The 18,683-nt window shown below is 58.0% G+C and overlaps 1 protein-coding gene across 1 annotated transcript; it reads left to right on the top strand.

Moving 5' to 3' along the window:
- The first annotated feature begins 893 nt into the window (after positions 1-893).
- Positions 894-18,285, top strand: LOC131093204 (cAMP-dependent protein kinase inhibitor beta-like). The gene is made up of 5 exons (XM_058040313.1): positions 894-1,212; positions 14,969-15,177; positions 16,644-16,748; positions 17,002-17,153; positions 17,695-18,285. Exons 4-5 carry the CDS (start codon positions 17,009-17,011, stop codon positions 17,775-17,777), a joined length of 228 nt encoding a protein of 75 aa, XP_057896296.1. The 5' UTR covers positions 894-1,212; positions 14,969-15,177; positions 16,644-16,748; positions 17,002-17,008; the 3' UTR covers positions 17,778-18,285.
- The last annotated feature ends 398 nt before the right edge of the window (positions 18,286-18,683 follow it).

The raw sequence follows: 18,683 nt of genomic DNA, 5'->3' as shown, positions 1-18,683 counted from the left end.
TCCCAAAGCACACCCCCGCTCCCTCAGCCTCCTTCAGGGCCAGGAGGGACATTTGGAGCCTCTCACGCACCCCACGCGTTCCCCAGGGGCAGGGACGCCGATGGAAGCGCTGGGAGGGGGTCACTGCTGCTCCTGGCTGGAATTCCAGGCGGTTTGAATTCCCGCTCTGCCTCCCGCACCTCTCTGCCCTGACCCAGGGGTTCTCACCCCCATCTCACACCCTCGGGGCTGGCCGTGTCCCCTGCTCAAGGTGACACCGGAGTCAGGCCAGGAGCAGCTGGTGGCATCAGCGCCGTGCCCAGGCTGTGCCCGGCGGGACCGTGCCGTGATCCGCTGCATTTCCAGCCGCAGCCAGGGTCTCCCAGCCCCCCGCCCCCTCCCCCACCCGCCACAGGGGTGCAGCCACGGATTTTTTCATTCTTTTTTCCCCCCCCCCCCCCCAAAGACTGGGAGCCTGTCATTGATTCTGGCCGCACTAAACGCAGCTGTATGGGTTGGGGTCAAATTGTCCCGGTGGGGGAGCTGAGCCCCCCTCCACCCACCCCCACGGGGGGCTCTGGGGAGCCGAACCCAGAGGAAATCGGAGCGAAATTTCCCATTTCCCGAGCAGGGCTGGCGGCCACGCCGGGCTGGGGGTCCATGCGGAGCTGGGCACCCGAGGGATGTCACAGCGCTCCCTCCCTGCCGTGTGTGTGTGAGCGCGGGGGGACGCGGGGACACGGCAGCCCGGGGGGGGGCGAGGGGCGGCCCCGGCGGCGGGGGGAGCGGGGGGGCGGCGGGCGGGGCCGCGCTGGGTCCCCCCCGCGCCGAGCGGGGGGCCGGGCCGGGCGGGAGCGGCGGCGCTGGGGCGGGCGGCGGCGGCGGCGGCTCGGCCCCGGTGCCCCAGGGCCGCCTGGAGCCGGAGGCGTCCCCGCGGCTGCTGCCGAGCGCGGAGCATCCTTCCCCCGGCGGCCGGGCTGGCACCGGCACCGGCACCGGTATCACCATCGGAACCGGCTCCGGCATCACCATCGGCACCGGCATCACCACCGGCACTGACACCGGCATCAGCATCGCCATCGGCACCGGCTCCGGCACCAGAATCAGCATCAACAGCGGCACCGGCATCGCCCGCGGCACCGACATCCCCATCGCCCCCGGCACCGGCGGCAGCATCACCTTCGGTGTCCCCGTCACCGCCGGCCTCGGCACCGGCATCGCCGCCGGCACCAGGTGAGCGGCTGGGGGCTGCTGGGTGCAGGTGACGAGGTGGCACCGAGGCCCTGGGCCACCGTGGAGGGTGCCCTGGGCTCCCTGGGGTGAGGGATCTGGTGCCCACCCTGAGGTCTGGGTGCCCACCCTGGGGTCTGGGTGCCCACCCTGGGGTCTGGTGCCCACCCCAGGAAGGAGGCGTCCACCCCGGGCACCCCTCTAGGAAGGAGCAGAGGCCGGAGGGTCAGGGTTTGTTGGTGGCCTCGGGGACTGATGGGGTTTGGGGGGATGGAAGTTGGCAGCAGCTGCACTGGGGTTGGGGTGTCTCTCGAGTACTTGGGGTGTCTGTGCCGCCCTCCAGGGCCAGGGCGCTCAGGGGAGGATTTGGGGGGCAGGGCTGAGGCACCGAGCAAGGCTCGTCTGTTCCAGGGTGGGCACTGAGATAAGCCCCTCTGGTGGCATCTCTGTGGCAGCCTGGCACCCACCCCCTGCATGTCCTGGGCCACCGCTGCCCCTCCACCCTCCCCTTGCCTTGTTCTCCTCTCAGCCACCGCTTCTACCCCACCCCAGCTCCAGCCTCAGCCCCCGGGCTGGAGCTTCCCAGGGGATTTGGGCCCGGGGAGCCGCCGGGGCTGAGCACCCCGAGCAGGCACAGGGACACGGCCACGCTCCTGTGGCGCTTCCTGGCGGGAGGAAAGGGCTTCCCCAGGGCCAGCCCCTCCTCCCCGCCCCGGGGCATCGCCTGGCAGATCGCCCCTGCAGATGCTTGGATCGGGTCCCTTTGGTCCCCGGAGCTGGCTGCTGTCCCCGGGCTGGTGGCGGTGCCACCGCGGAGGTGCCACAGGCAGGATGTCCCCTGCTCACCCCCACTGCTCGCAGCCCGTGACCTTGGGGTGTCCACCCCATCCTCGCTGTCACAAAGGGACCCAGCCCCGCCACTGTCCCCTGTCCTCACCCTTCAGCTCAGCACCAATTTCCCCCAAAGCAGGAGATGGGGGAGGGGAAAGGTGGAGGCAGAGCTCGATCCTCACTTGGAACTAAGGGAATCCCAGCGTTTTTGCCCGGAATGGGATGCTGGAGGCAGAGTTGGGATGCTCTGGGGCTGCTTTGGGGGTTTGGCTGTGAGGATTCCTTGGGGTTCAACTCCTGGGGCAGCTGGAGGAGCCCTGGTGGTGCTCCAGACCTTGGGGGACCTGGAACCATGAACAGGAGGGGCACCCGGCCCTGCTCTGCCCTTGGCTCCTGGAACAGCAATTCCAGCTCCTGGAACAGCAATTCCAGCTCCTGGAAAGGAGAATTCCAGCTCCCTTGGCTCCTGGAATGGCAATTCCAGATCCTGGAAAGGGCAACTCCAGGCCTGAAACAGGCAATTCCAGCTCCTGGAATGGCAGTTCTGGATCCTGGAATGGACAATTCCAGCTCCCTTGGCTCCTGGAACAGCAGTTCCAGCTCCTAGAATGGCAATTCCAGCTCCTGGAATGGGCAATTCCAGCTCCTGGCTCAGCCCTGGCCCATTGGGACTGGCTCTGCTCCATCCCAGATTTCCAGCCGTGCCTCTGATCCCAGAGCCCCCTGCACGGATTTCTGCCCTCCTTGGCTGTTGGTGCCCTCCCTGCCAGCTCCCGGCGCTGGGGTTTTGTCACAGGGTGGTGGTGGCAGCTGGAGGCTCCTGGTGCTGCTCCCCTCTCGGTGCAGGGAAACATCTGGATCACCGGGCTGGGGTTGCTGCCTCAGAGCTGGGTGCCCTGGAAGTTTCCCACCTGCCCTGGGCTGAGCTGCAGTGGGAAGGATCCACAGGCATCCAGGGGCTGGGAGAGCTGTGCCCAGGGCTCCCCAGACAGCCAGAGATCCCAGGGAAGCTCCAGCTGCCTCTTCTCCCTGGAATTCTGGCTGCCTGCACTTATCCCGGTGCTCCAGCAGGGCTGGGAGCCTCCTCCAATCCCAGCTGGACCAGGGCGCTCTCCAGGGTCCTCCCCAGGTGCCACCAGGGGCAGATGGAGCAGAAGGAGCTCCTGCAGGGACATGAGGCCCCCATGGTGCCCGAGCTCCGGTGCCACCCAGCCCTTGGCACTCCCGGCATGGCACAGCCTGGGACGGGCTTGGTGGCACCCAGCTGGCTCCCTGTGACAGCCCACAGCTCCCTGGGTTTCCCCTGGCACCCATCCCGGTGCCACCCACGGCTCCACAGCCACAGAACCGAGGGTGTCCCCGTTCCATCCCTGGATGCTCCACCCGGGGCTGGGGCTGAAACCCCTCTGGGGGGAAGGGGAGCCTGAGCCTGGCCAGGAACGGAACTGCTGTGCATGTGGGTGACACCTTTATTGTGCTAAATTACCTGGTTGTGTTATGCAAAATTACAGCTTGTGGTGTGTCAGAGCAGGGAGCTGAGGGTTCTGCTGGGAGCTCCATTACCCAGGGCTCAATCACCCTAATTACCCTCATTAGATCCCTTCCTTCCCCACGGAGATGCAGAGCTGCTGTTGGCTCCCCTGAGTCCCAGAGCAGGGCTGGGTTAGCCAGGTTAACCAGGCTGGGTTATCCTGGTTAACCAGGCTGGATTGTCCAGGTTAACCAGGCTGGGTTATCCCGGTTAACCAGGCTGGATTGTCCAGGTTAACCAGGCTGGGTTAGCCAGGTTATCCAGGCTGGATTGTCCATGTTATCCAGGCTGGGTTATCCAGGGTGGGTTATCCAGGTTAACCAGGCTAGGTTAGCCAGGTTAACCAGGCTGGGTTATCCAGGTTATCCAGGCTGGGTTAGCCAAGTTATCCCGGCTGGGTTATCCAGGGTGGGTTATCCAGGTTAACCAGGCTGGGTTAATGAAGTTATCCAGTCTGGGTTATCCAAGTTTACCAGGCTGGGTTAGCCAGGTTATCCAGGCTGGATTAACCAGGTTATCCAGGCTGGATTATCCAGGTTGTCCAGGTTAACCAGGCTGGGTTATCCAGGTTAACCAGGCTGGGTTAACCAGGTTATCCAGGCTGGATTATCCAGGTTGTCCAGGTTAACCAGGCTGGGTTAACCAGGTTATCCAGGCTGGGTTAATCAGGCTGGGTTAACGAAGTTATCCAGTCTGGGTTATCCAAGTTTACCAGGCTAGGTTAGCCAGGTTAACCAGGCTGGATTGTCCAGGTTAACCAGGCTGCGTTATCCAGGCTGGGTAATTCAGGCTGGGTTAGCCATGTTAACCAGGCTGGGTTATCCAGGTTATCCAGGCTGGGTTATCCAGGCTGGGTTATCCAGCTTATCCAGGCTGGGTTAATCAGGCTGGGTTAACGAAGTTATCCAGTCTGGGTTATCCAAGTTTACCAGGCTAGGTTAGCCAGGTTAACCAGGCTGGATTGTCCAGGTTATCCAGGCTGGGTTATCCAGGCTGAGTTATCCAGGATGGGTTATCCAGGTTAACCAGGCTGCGTTATCCAGGCTGGGTAATTCAGGCTGGGTTAGCCATGTTAACCAGGCTGGGTTATCCAGGTTATCCAGGCTGGGTTATCCAGGCTGAGTTGTCCAGGTTAACCAGGCTGCGTTATCCAGGCTGAGTTGTCCAGGTTAACCAGGCTGCGTTATCCAGGCCGGGTTACCCATGTTATTCAGGCTGGTTTGTCCAGGTTATCCAGGCTGGGTTATCCAGGTTATCCAGGTTAACCAGGCTGGGTTAGCCATGTTATCCAGGCTGGGTTAACCAGGCTCCAGCTCCATCTCATGGGGCTGGGGTGGCTCCCACCCCCTCATGTCAAAGGGGCCGTGGTGTTTCCTCCTTGGACTCAAAAAGGAGCTGGATGCAGCCGATGGGACTGAGGAATGTGGGGAAGGGAGGCTCACCCAGCACCTTTGTAGGGTCTCTGATTGGCACCCAAACTCCCCAGCAGGAATTCCTGTGCTCCTCCTGCCACTCCAGCTGATTACCTTTAATCAGTTAATTAAAGGGAATTAACTGATGAAGGTGGAGGATGGAATAGGAATAGCTCTGGAACAGGTCATGGACCACAGGCTGGAGAACACCTGGCTGGGCTGGGCATGACTGGAGCAGCTTCCCTTCCCTTCCCTTCCCTTCCCTTCCCTTCCCTTCCCTTCCCTTCCCTTCCCTTCCCTTCCCTTCCCTTCCCTTCCCTTCCCTTCCCTTCCCTTCCCTTCCCTTCCCTTCCCTTCCCTTCCCTTCCCTTCCCTTCCCTTCCCTTCCCTTCCCTTCCCTTCCCTTCCCTTCCCCAAGGACCTCACCCCTCAGAGCTCCCAAACCCTGCTCCATGTGCTGGGAAAAGCCAGAAATCCTCATTCTGAGCACAAAGAGATGGAAAATGCAGTGATGTGTGCTGGGCTGGGGGCCTCAGAGGATGGGGAACAGGAGCAGGGATTTGGCCATTCCCTCTCTGGGCAGCACAGCTGAGGTTCTCCAGGTTTTCCATGCCCTCCCCTGGAGGTTTGGGATGCAGGATGAAGCTGCAGTGTCAGCCCATGGCCTCGTGCCTCTGAGCCTTTGGTGTTTTGCTCTCTAATCAGGGCAGCTCAGGCCTGTCCAGGGCTGAATCCAGGTGCTCCAGAGGGAATCACACATCCAGCTCGGTTTCATCCCAGTGTGGGCTCGTGGGAGATGCTGAGCTCAGCAGGGCTGTGCCAGATTAAACTGCTGAGTCCTCTGGAGCGCTGCTCCTGGCCCAGCCCAGGCCTGCAGGATCCACAGGGGATTTTCTCTGGGGTCACTGCCCTGTGGGGAAACCAAGCCCTGGTGTGGGATGAGGTGTGAGCACCCCCAGGTGTGGAAGCAGCTGGATTGTGATGGTGTTCACAGGGGTTTACGGATTGGGGAAGAGACAAGGATCTGACTCCATGTTTCAGAAGGCTGATTTATTATTTTATTATATATATTACATTAAAATTATACTAAAAGAATAAAAGAAAAGGTTTCATCAGAAGGCTGGCTAAGAATAGAATAGAATAGAATAGAATAGAATAGAATAGAATAGAATAGAATAGAATAGAATAGAATAGAATAGAATAGAATAGAATAGAATAGAATAGAATTATAACAAAGGTTTGTGGCTCGGCTCTCTGTCCAAGCCAGCTGACTGATTGGCCATTAATTACAAACAACCAACATGGGCCAATCACAGATGCACCTGTTGCATCCCACAGCAGCAGATAATCACAGAATCACAGAATTTTCAAGACTGGAAGGGACCTATAAGATCATCTAGTGCAGCCGATGTTCTAACTGTTCAACTAGATCATGGCAGCAATGTTTACATTTTATTCCTGAAGCCTCCCAGCTTCTCAGGAGGAAAAATCCTAAGGAAAGGATTTTTCATAAAAGATGTCTGCGACACCTGGGTTTGGGTTGGCAGAATTTGGGTTTGTTCTGAGAAATTTAGGATTGGAATGTCTGGGTGCACAAGAGCTGGGTTCACTCCCACATTGGAGCAGGGCTTGCTCTGGTTTGTGTTTCCAGCACTAAAATCCGAAGGGACAGTTTATACAAACAGCCTGAAATCCCTTCTGGACAGACTCAGCTTGGATTTTAGGCACAGCTGAACTCTGCCATCATCCCCGTGGGTGACAGCGAATCAGCAGAACCTCTGCTCTGCCGGGCGGCTCCATCCCGGAGCAAACCCCTCCTTCCTCCCTGCACCCCGCCCTGCTGGCAGCCGGGAACCACAGGCATGGAGATTACCGGGGTCCCATTTCACAGCCCTTCCTTCTCCTTGCCTTCAGCAGGATTTTAGGTCTCAGTATCCCACAAGCCCAGCTGAGCCCCTGAAGAGAAGGGTTTGTGCTCTGCCTAGGCTGGTGTTAGCTGGGACACAGCTCAGGTTTTGTGTGGAAATAAAAATTCCGAGTGCTACAGCTGGAAAAAAACCCTAAAAAATAAGTCATAGAATCCCTGGTTGGAAAGAACCTGAAAGTCCACCCAGTGCCGCCCCTGCCATGGCAGGGACACCTCCCACTGTGCCAGGTGCCCCAGCCTGGCCTTGGGCACTGCCAGGGCTCCAGGGGCAGCCACAGCTGCTCTGGGCACCCTGGCACAGCCCAAACCTCTCTAACCAGGCCTTGCCAGGCCACAAACCCCCTGTGGCAAATGGCACTGGGGGCACCTGGAACCAGCCAGGAAATCATTCTTTCCTTTCCTTTCTCCATTTGCTGCAATGGGTTTTGGTGCTGGTTTCCATCCTTGGTTCAGGAATGTGAATGCCAGAGTGGTTTGGGTGGGAAGGGATCTTCAATGGCAGCTGATTGCAGCCCAGGGACACCTGCCACTGTGCCAGGTGCTGCCAGCCCCAATGTCCAGCCTGGCCTTGGGCACTGCCAGGGCTCCAGGGGCAGCCACAGATGCTCTGGGCAGTGAGACCCTGTATTGTGCAAAAGGAAGCAGAGGATGAAGGCTGATCTTTAAAAGGATCCCTGGGATCCAGGAGAGGCCTGAGTGGAATAATTCAGGATCTGGGAGTGAAAAGGGGTGGGACTGAGCCTGAAGCTGGTCCTGCCCATCTGCAGGGCAGGGATGGGGACCAGGCAGGAGGCAGGGAAGGGATGTGAGGTGATGGAGGGGACAAAGAGACCCTTCAGCATCTCCCAAATCCATGGGTGACAAAATCCAAGCACAGACAGGAGTGGTGGAGAAGAGGGAAAGCCAATCCAGCTGTGAGGATGAGTGTGCAAGAGCAGGAGGAAGGTCAGAGCTCAAGGCAGGACACAACAGGAGGGGGCTTAGAGGGTGATGGGGATTCCTCTGGAAGTGGAATTATCCCAACAAGGGGGATCTGCTGCTCCACAGAAAGGGAAGGAGTGGGAGCCATTTGTCCAAAGCCTTTGGAATGGGGAGGGTTTGCTGGGAAGGGAATCCTGGGGAAGAGCCAACCCTGAGGGTACCAGGATGTGCCAGAGCTTTGGGGAGCTGCCAGTGTCACCCCTGCTTAGAAACCCCACTGGAACAATTCCTCAGAGCTTTGGGAAAGAGCCAGGGAGGAAAAGAGCCAGAGGAAAACTGGGGGGAAGCCAGTGGGAGACCTTGCTGGTGCTCCAAGCAGGATCCATGTTCACTTAGATACCTGACACTTCACTCCAGACCATCACTCCAAAGGTGCACAGCAAGATCCGAGCTGGCCCAAATTCCTGCCTGCCCAAAGTCCTGCCTGGCCCACCTGGAATCCTGGGGATTTAGGGATGAAAATGTCAGGCCATGGTTGGAGGGGTCCTGCTGCCCAGGGCAGGCAGGGGGGTGCCAGCATCCCATGGGAATCAGTCTGGAAGCTGCATCCCTGCCAGGAGGGACCATCATCCTCTCCAGACACTTCCCTGTGTGGAGCAAAACCTGTTCCAAAAGTTGTTCTGCACCTCTGTGTTCAATATTTGTCTTGGTTTGGAAAGACAGGAGTCTGCTGAGGAAGGCAGGAGAAATGGAAAATGTAAGCCCTCCCCACCCCCCCCCAAATTGCTATAAATTTTAAGGAGCTCTCAGGCAAAATTATGGGAGCAGGAATAACAGTTCTTTAATAGGGAAAATAAAAATATAAAAGGATAAAATAAACAATGCACTGAACTAAACCAACACTGCCAGAGCCAGAACCCAACCTGACACCCTGTGGGTCAGGCTGTTGGCAGCAGTGCCATTGGAATTGTGGCTCAGCCCTCCTGCAGTGTCAGGGCTGGTTCTGCTGGAGCAGGGATCCTGGAGAAAGGTGCAGTCTCTGCCTCTGAAGATCCAGGGGCAGAGGCAGCTGCTGTTCCTCTGGGCAATCCAGTGCAGAAGCCGTGCTGGTGTTGCAGAATCTCCAGATTCTATCCGGGTAGGAATGCTTGGCTCCTCCCTCTGGGCTCCCATCTCCCAATGGGATGCTGTAGTTCTTATCAGCCGTGCAGGGACATTCAATAGCTGTTATCAGCAGGTGTCCCCTCCAAGGGTGGTGTGAATGTGGTCACTCATAGAGAGAGATAAGGCAAACTGCCTACTTGACAAAATATAATCTGCCATACAGATGGTAATAGAAAACATCTTGCATTGCAATCTTCAACAATATTCCTGCACCAGCCCTCATTCCTGCAGCTTTCCCCCCTTTCCCAGGAGTTCAGGACAGGAGTTCAGGACAGCATTTATCCTTCTTCCCTCTCCCTGGGATCCTGAGCTGTCCCTGGCAGGTGACACAGCCCATTCCCACCTGGCTCAGCATCCCCAGGGCTCCAGCAGCCACTTCCCTGGAGAGAAGCTGAACCTGCTGTCTCCCTGGGGAGCTCCAGGCTCTCCAGATTTTATCCTGTGTTTAATTATTGCCATCTGCTCTCCCAGCTCCAGGGCTGCCTGCTGCCTCTCAGGCTCTGGTTGAGCCAAGCCCATTGGGTTTCCCTCCTGTGTGCACTCCTGGCTCATTTTCCTGGTGATGCTCCCATTCCCTTTTGACCTGGGGCATCTCTTTCCTTCCCATTCCACTCAATTGTACAGTTTCATCTCTCTAAATCCTTCTGATTTTTCTTCCTGTTCATCAGCATTAAGGGGTTGCTGGTGGATTTTGATGGTTTGTTCCAGGCTGCAGCATTCCCAGCACAGATCCCATAAAATGTTGAATTAAACGAGCAGGAGGAACCCCCCCAGAGAGAGGAAACCAAGATCATTAAATGCCCCAAAGCCCCTTCCCGAGGAGCTCCTGGCCCAATAACAACTCAGAAGCTGAAGAAGCAAATCCTTGTGGTTCAATGAATCCTCAGGATTCCTGTAACACCTCCCAGGCCCTGAATTCCTGGAGCATTCCTGGGTTGTTGTTTCTGGTTTGGGGGAGAGTTCAGCCTGCTATCCCAGCACAGAAGTGTGTCCATGGTGGTTCCCATGCTCCAGGTGCAGTTTGGGGTCTCTGCCACCCCCAGCAACCCCAAAAATTTGTATTAGAGGGGACACACTGCTCCTGAGGGGATCATGGGTGTGTGTGACCCTGACCTGGGTTCCTTGTACTGCTCCAGCTCCAGGTGGGTCCTGTGGTGGTGTTTGAGGGTCCCATGACGAGGGAAGAGATGGAAATCTTGACTCCATGTTTCAGAAGGCTGATTTATTATTTTTTGATATGTATTATATTAAAAGAAAATTATATATTAAAACTATACTAAAATAATAGAAGGAAGGATTTCATGGAAAGGAAAGGAAAGGAAAGGAAAGGAAAGGAAAGGAAAGGAAAGGAAAGGAAAGGAAAGGAAAGGAAAGGAAAGGAAAGGAAAGGAAAGGAAAGGAAAGGAAAGGAAAGGAAAGGAAAGGAAAGGAAAGGAAAGGAAAGGAAAGGAAAGGAAAGGAAAGGAAAGGAAAGGAAAGGAAAGGAAAGGAAAGGAAAGGAAAGGAAAGGAAAGGAAAGGAAAGGAAAGGAAAAGAAAGGAAAGGAAAGGAAAAGGAAAGGAAAGGAAATCTTGCAACTGCTCACAGCCTCGACACAAGTGGCTGTCATTGGTCATCAAGTAAAACCAATTTCACATGCTGGGTAAACAGTTCTCCAAATCACATTCCAAAGCAGCAAAACATGGAGAAGCTGAAGCTTCTCAGGAGAAAAGATCCTGGCAAAAGGATTTTTCATAAAATGTGTCTGTGACAGATTTCACCTTCCTCTGCCCCTTCAGCACCCTCCTGCCCTCCTGCAGGGCTCTGCTGTCCCAAGGAGCTCATCCATCCCTGGCCATCTCCTCCCTCCACCTCTCCCAGCACCTTCCCTGCCCATCTCCAGCGGGATTAAAGTTTATTTCTGCCCTTCCCTCCTCTATCTCATTAGGGGCATTAAAGCAGGAGCCAGTGGCCCCGAGGACTTTCCATGTGACTCCAGGAGCGTTTTTAGGCTGAGACACTGCTAAGCCACCCAAAGTGTCCCTGCTTAGAGGGGGAAATCCTCCCTCACCAGGTTTATCCAGTGGGATTTGCCCCATTTGTGTTGGAATTGCCTGTGGGTCCTGTATAGCTGTGCTGTGAGGGCCCCAGTGAAGGAGGAATGATGAGGAGGACTCCACTGATATCAGAAGGCTAATTAATTACTTTATTATACTATATTATTCTATATTATAATATATTACATCTAAGCTGAATTTGCCAAGCACTCAACTCTGCACACACTGCACAGAATCTCGTGACTGTCACCCAACAGTCCCAACACACACACACACACACACCTGGCCCTGACAGGCCAAGGAACCAAAACCCCATCACTGTGGGTGAACAATTTCCATACTGCATTTTGCTTTTGCACAAATACAGGCACAACAAATGAGATAAGAATATTCTTGAGAAGAATTGTGCCTTGCTTTTCTTCTTGAAGAGGAATGTGGGGCTGCACACTTGGTCCTGACAGGCCAAAGGACCAAAACCCCATCGCTGTGGGTGAACAATCTCCATATTGCATTCTGCTTTTGCACAAACACAGGCACAGCAAATGATAAGAATTCTGTTTTCTTTCTCTCATCTTCAGAGAATGTGAAACCCAGAAAAATTCTTGGGAAGAATTGTGCCTTGCTTTTCTCTGTGAGGACAAATGTAGGGTTACAGACCTGAGGTCGTAGCATGGGAAGGCGTTGGTGGCTTGGCCTTTGTCCCCGTGGTGCAGGGACAGCCCGATGGGACTGCAGTGTTGTGTCCCAGGGGAGCTCAGGGTGGTGACAACCCCGGGTTTGGGTTCCCAGCCAGCCCCAGGATCCTGGTCCCTGGTGGGGCTTTTCAGAGCAGGGTCTGATCCCATCCCCATGGCTGGGAGCCGCGAGAGGGGCATGGGCAGGAGCCGGGCTGGAGCTGGGCACTGCCAGGGTTGGGCACTCCAGGGCTGGGCACTGCCAGGGCTGGGCACTGTCAGGGTTGGGCACTGCCAGGCTGGGCACTGCCAGGGCTGGGCACTGCCGGGCTGGACACTCCAGGACTGGGCACTGCCAGGGCTGGACACTGCCAGGGTTGGGCACTGCCAGGGTTGGGCACTCTAGGGCTGGGCACTGCCAGGGTTGGGTACTGCCAGGGTTGGGCACTGCCAGGCTGGGCACTGCCAGGGCTGGGCACTCCAGGGCTGGGCACTGCCAGGCTGGGCACTCCAGGGCTGGGCACTCCAGGGTTGGGCACTGCCGGGCTGGGCACTGCCAGGCTGGGCACTCCAGGGCTGGGCACTCCAGGGTTGGGCACTCCAGGGCTGGGCACTGCCAGGCTGGGCACTCCAGGGCTGGGCACTCCAGGGCTGGGCACTGCCAGGCTGGGCACTCCAGGGCTGGGCACTCCAGGGTTGGGCACTCCAGGGCTGGGCACTCCAGGGCTGGGCACTCCAGGGCTGGGCACTCCAGGGTTGGGCACTCCAGGGCTGGGCACTGCCAGGCTGGGCACTCCAGGGCTGGGCACTCCAGGGCTGGGCACTCCAGGGCTGGGCACTCCAGGGTTGGGCACTGCCAGGGCTGGGCACTGCCAGGGTTGGGCACTCCAGGATTGGGCACTCCAGGGCTGGGCACTCCTGGCTCCTGGCGTTGCGGGCGGCGACCAGGGGGAGCGGGGGGGAGCTCTGATCCGGCCTGAGGCTGGGCTGGGGCAGGGAATGTGTGTGAGTGTGAGTGTGAGTGTGAGTGTGAACACGTGTGTGAGAAGGTGTGTGTGTGTGTGTGTGTGTTAAAGTGTGTGTGTTAGAGTGTGTGTGTGAGTGTGAACACATGTGTGAGTGTGTGTGAGAACGTGTGTGTGTGTGTGTGTGTGTGTGTTACTGTGAGAGTGTGAATGAGTGTGAGTGTGTGTGCACAAGTGTGTGTGTGTATGAACACGTGTGAGTGTGTGCATGGGTGTGAACACATGGGTGTGAGTGTGCGTGAGCATGTGAGTATGTGTGTGTGTGCGCACACCAGTGTGAACACGTGTATGAGTGTGTGTGTGCACGTGTGTGTGAGCATGCATGACTGTGTATGAGTGTTCACACGTGTGTGTGTGAGTGTGAACATGTGTGTGAGTGTATGTGTGTGTGAGGATGAACACGTGAGAGTGTGTGTGAATACATCTGTGAATGTGTGTGTGAGAGTGTGTGCGTGTGTGTGTGTGTGTGTGTGTGCGTGTGTGTGTGTGTGTGTGTGTGTGTGTGCGTGTGCATGTGTGTACACGGCATCAGGGATCCGCAGGGCTCCACAGGGAATCTCGTCATCCTTCAGCCTGGAACCCCTGAGATCAGAGTCCGTCGTTCCCTCAGCCACCCCCTGTCCCCAGGTGCCACATCCCCGTGGCTGCTCGGTCCCTCCCCTGTCCCCAGGTGCCACATCCCCGTGGCTGCTCGGTCCCTCCCCTGTCCCCAGGTGCCACATCCCCGTGGCTGCTCGGTCCCTCCTGGTGGCTCCTGCACAGCCCTTCCCGCGCAGGATTTCTCCCTGAAACACCCGGAGCCCCTGCAATGCGTGTGCTCGTGTGCTCGTGTGCTCACACCGCCACCCACGGGTGTGCGATCCCCACAATCCCGAGGACACGGCGGGCACACCAGGGATGGCACACGGGGACACCCCGGGGATGGCACACGGGTCCCAGTGCCAGGCTCGGGCTGCCCCGGGTGCTGCTGTGGTGGCACAGGTGGTGCCGGGGGATGGGAAGGGACCTTGAGCAGGTGGGGGCTGGGGACAAACTCTGGGACAAGGAGGTGACACGGCTGTGGCGCTGGGAGCCAGGAGGTGCCACACGAGCAGGCACAGTGACAGGGAGTGCCACACAGCGTGGCAGGGGTGTCACACTGCATCGATGCGCCAGGGAGTGTCACACTGTCACACAGACGTGTCAGGGAGTGCCACATGTGCACAAAGTGTGACAGGGGATGTCACACTGTCTCATAGATGTGTCAGGGAGTGCCACACGTGCACACAGGCGTGACAGGGGATGTCACACATGCACACACCTGTATGGGCACATGGAACAGCCCAGCCAGAGGTGACACACACAGACACACACATCTGAGACAATGCACACACATGTGACAATCCACACACCTATGACAATGCACATGACAGTGTACACACACGTGAAAATGTGACAATTCACACCTCTGACAATGCACACACCTGTGACAATTCACACACATGGCAATTCACACGTGTGACAGCTCACACACGTGACAACTCACACCTGTGACAATTCACACACACTTGTGACAATTCACACCTGTAACAATGCACACACGTGTGACAGTTCAGAGCTGTGACAATGCACACACATGTAACAAATCATACACATGGCAATTCCCACCTGTGACACTGCACACACATGACACTGCACACACTTGTGACAATTCACACACCTGTGACAATTCACACCTGTGGCACTGCACACACATGACACTGCACACGCTTGTGACAATTCACACACCTGTGACAATTCACACCTGTGGCACTGCCCACACATGACACTGCACACACTTGTGACAATTCACACACCTGTGACAATTCACACCTGTGGCAATTCACACACTTGACACTGCACACACCTGTGACAATTCACACACCTGTGACAATTCACGCCTGTGGCACTGCACACACATGACACTGCACACACTTGTGACAATTCACACACCTGTGACAATTCACACCTGTGGCACTGCCCACACCCGTGCTGGAGCTGTGCAGGTGGCTCCAGAGGACAATGGCCGAGCAGGTGTAAAGGGAACCTTTGTCCCCATCCCTACCTCTGTCACTGCCAGCCCGGCCCCGTGCCTCAGTTTCCCCCTGAGCAGCACCCGGGTCCTGCCCCTCCTGGCACAGCCAGCCCAGCACTGATCACTAATTAACGAATCACTAATCACCTCCCTGGTTAATCATTTATTTCTCTCTCTCTCCGCAGCTGTGGCCACTCCTCCCGTGCTCACAGCGCCTGTGCCAAGGACCTTGGCTCGTCCTCCCTGCAGTGACTCCCAGCAGGAATTCCCAGTGATCCCCAGTGACTCCCAGCAGGAATTCCCAGTGAACCCCAGTGACTCCCAGCAGGAATTCCCAGTGACTCCCAGTGACTCCCAGCACTGATTCCCACCAGGAATTCCCAGCAGGACATTGGTGAGTTCACACCCCCACCGTCACCAGCTTGGGGGCACCGGTCCCAGCATTGCCACCAACGTCTGACCCAGAGGGGACAGGGCTGCTGGGGTGGTGGTTTGGGGTCCCTGTACTCTGTGGGGAGTGGAGGGGATCTGGGGGGTGGTGGGCCTCCTGTCCCTGCCAGGATCTGTGCCACCCCTGTGCCACCCTTGTGCCACCCCTGGGCCACCCTTGTGCCACCCCTGGGCCACTCCCACCTCCCATGGCAAAATCCCAAAGTGTTTCCAGAGCTGAGCAAACACCTCGAGAAGGTCCCAGCAGTGTTGGCATCTGGATGGCTCCATGCCAGTTGAAATTTCCTGGTTCCAGGGGTGTCCCAGGAGTGCCCCCATCCACCCAGGGCAGCCCAGCTCCTGCTGCCAGCCTGGCTCAGCAAGAGCCACTCTGCAAGGGACACAGTGGTGTCCCCAGGCTGGGGACTCCATGCAGTTCCCTGGCAGTGCTCAGCCTCCATCCCTGTCACCTCTGCATCCATCCATCTCTGGTCTCCATCAATCCATCCATCCATCCATCCATCCATCCATCCATCCATCCATCCATCCATCCACCCATCATCCATCCATCATCCATCCATCCATCCATCCATCCATCCATCCATCCATCCATCATCCATCCGTCCATCCATCCATCATCCATCTATCCATCCATCCATCATCCATCCATGCATCCATCCATCCATCCATCCATCCATCCATCCATCCATCCATCCATCATCCATCTATCCATCATCCATCCATCATCCATCCATCCATCCATCCACCCATCCATCATCCATCCATCATCCATCCATCCATTCATCCATCATCCATCCATCCATCCATCCATCCATCCATCCATCCATCCATCCATCCATCATCCATCCATCCATCATCCATCCATCATCCATCTGTCCATCATCCATCCATCCATCATCCATCCATCATCCATCCATCATCCATCCATCCATCCATCCATCCATCATCCATCCATCCATCATCCATCCATCATCCATCTGTCCATCATCCATCCATCCATCCATCCATCCATCCATCCATCATCCATCCATCCATCCATCCATCCATCATCCATCCGTCCATCATCCATCCATCCATCATCCATCCGTCCATCATCCATCCATCCGTCCATCATCCATCCATCCATCCATCCATCCATCCATCAATCCATCCATCCATCCATCAATCCATCCATCCATCCATCCATCCATCCATCCATCCATCCATCCATCCATCCATCATCCATCCATCATCCATCCATCCATCATCAATCCATCCATCCATCCATCACCAATACCACCATGAAGGAGGTTCTGGGGGTGCTGTGGTTGCTCCCATGGGGTCACAGCCCATTGTCCCCCCCAGACTCACTCCCTGCTCTGTTTTCACCCCCCTTCCTGCCCCATTGGTGACCCCTCTCTGCTCCCCCAGGTCACAGCCAGAGGGGACCCAGCCAGGACGGATCCCTGTCCCCCGTGGTGTCCCTCACCTGGGCACGGGGCAGACGCGGTGCCAGGCCAGGCTGGAGGGTGCCCGGTAAGGCTGCCTGGGCTGGGGGGGCTGGTGGGACCCCCCTCCCTCCCAGCAGTGCCCAGCAGAGATCAGAGCACCCAAAGGTGCCAGGGTGGGGGTGGCAAGACCCAGGGGCTGCAGGGTGGCTCTGCCTTTGCTCCTGGGGGGCACAGGGAGTGCAGGGGGTGAAGGGCACCAGAGCACCCAGCCCGGAGCAGAGCCAGGTCCCTTTAGCTCGCTGTGCCCCGGGGGTGACACAGGGGATGTCTCTCCCCAGGGTTAGCATGACCGAGGTGGAACCCGTGCTGGACTTCGCATCCTCGGGCAGGACGGGCCGGCGCAATGCCCTGCCCGACATCCTGGGCTCGCCCGCCGGCGTCAGCCCCGCCGACCTGCCCCTCAAACTGGCCGAGATGTCCCTGAGCGCAGGTGGGTGACCAGGAGGGGCGGGAGGGTGTGGGGTGGGCAGGGACAGCGGCTCCCGTGTTCATCCCGTGCTGAGGGACGGGGACACCGAGGGGCTGGAAGGGAACGGGGCTGGGAAGGGTCTGGAGCCCCAGGAAGGGCTGAGGGAGCTGGGCAGGGGCTCAGCCTGGAGCAAAGGGGGCTCAGGGGGCCCTTGTGGCTCTGCACAGCTCCTGCCAGGAGGGCACAGCCGGGGGGGTCGGGCTGTGCCCCAGGGAACAGGGACAGGAGCAGAGGGAAGGCCATGGGAAGTCCACGTTGGATATTTGGGATAATTTCTCCATGGAAAGGGTGTCCAGGCATTGGAGCTGCCCAGGGGGGTTTGGGGTGCCCATCCCTGGAGGTGTCCAAGGTCCCAAGGGGCTGGGACAAGGGGGCATCACGCACAGGTCGGACTCGATGCACAGGCTGCACTCGGTGCTCTTGGAGCTCCTTTCCAGCCCCAACCACTCCCTGATCCCCTGCTCTGACCCCACCCCATGACCCGTCCCGGTCTCTCCCGCAGGCAGTGCCCAGGACATGCAGTCGCCCTCGGCGGAGGCGCCCCCTCCGCAGCCGCCCAGCCCCGAGCTGAAGGACACGTCCTAACCCCGCCCGGGGGGGACATTTGTCACCGGCGGAGGAAGGAGGGGGCTGCGGGCACCAGCCCGGCTCCCCTGGCTCGGCCGGAGCCCGCTGGGATTTCCTCGGTGCTGCCGCAGCGGGACCCCGGAGCGTCCCCCCGGCCGTGCGCGTGGCGGGGACACGGAGGGGACACGGAGGGGACACGGAGGGGACCTGCCGTGACCGAGGGGCGATTCCCACCCACGCCCTGGGCCCGGACTCGGGGGTGGGGGGGATGTTTTGGCCTCCCCGGCGGGAGGAACATTTTTCTTCTGGGGCATTTGGCGGAGCCGAGCGCGGTCAGGGGTCCCGGGGGCCCTCCTGGCCGCAGGAGCAGCCACGGGTGTTTCTTGCTGAGTGTGGTGTTCACTGTGATGTTTTTGGGTATCCCCTCGTCTCCTGGCCTTTCTTCTGGATGACTCAGGAGCCATTCCCCGAGTTTTGGGGGGTGAGGTGGGAAACACAACCCGAGAGCCCCCCAGCCCTTAAGCAAAGGTCTCTGAGGGATCTCCCTGAGGAGCAGAGACCCCAGCGTGGTCTCTGCTCCTGGGTGGGGGATGCTGATGAGTTTGGGGTGGGGAGCAGGGGATGCTGCTCAGAGCACCCCCGAGCCAGGTCACCCCTGTCCCCACAGCGGATCCCCTCCCCAGCCCCGAGCAGGGCCAGCCGGGTCCTGCGGCCTTTGGGGACAGAGGGGACACGGAGTGCGGCTTTCCCAGGCTCTACCCGTGCTCCCCAAACCTCTGCTTCTGCCGGAGGGCAGGATGGGACCCTCCTGGGGGCACTGAGGGACTCAGGGAGGGCTCATCTGCAACCTCTGGGGGTCTCTGGCCTCTGGCCAAAGCTGGAACTCCTGGGAAGCCCCTGGAATCAGGAAAATCCGACTGGCAC

Source organism: Melospiza georgiana, chromosome 24, assembly GCF_028018845.1.
Source record: "Melospiza georgiana isolate bMelGeo1 chromosome 24, bMelGeo1.pri, whole genome shotgun sequence".
NCBI classification, from domain to species: domain Eukaryota; kingdom Metazoa; phylum Chordata; class Aves; order Passeriformes; family Passerellidae; genus Melospiza; species Melospiza georgiana.
This window is presented reverse-complemented; position numbering and strand designations above follow the sequence as displayed.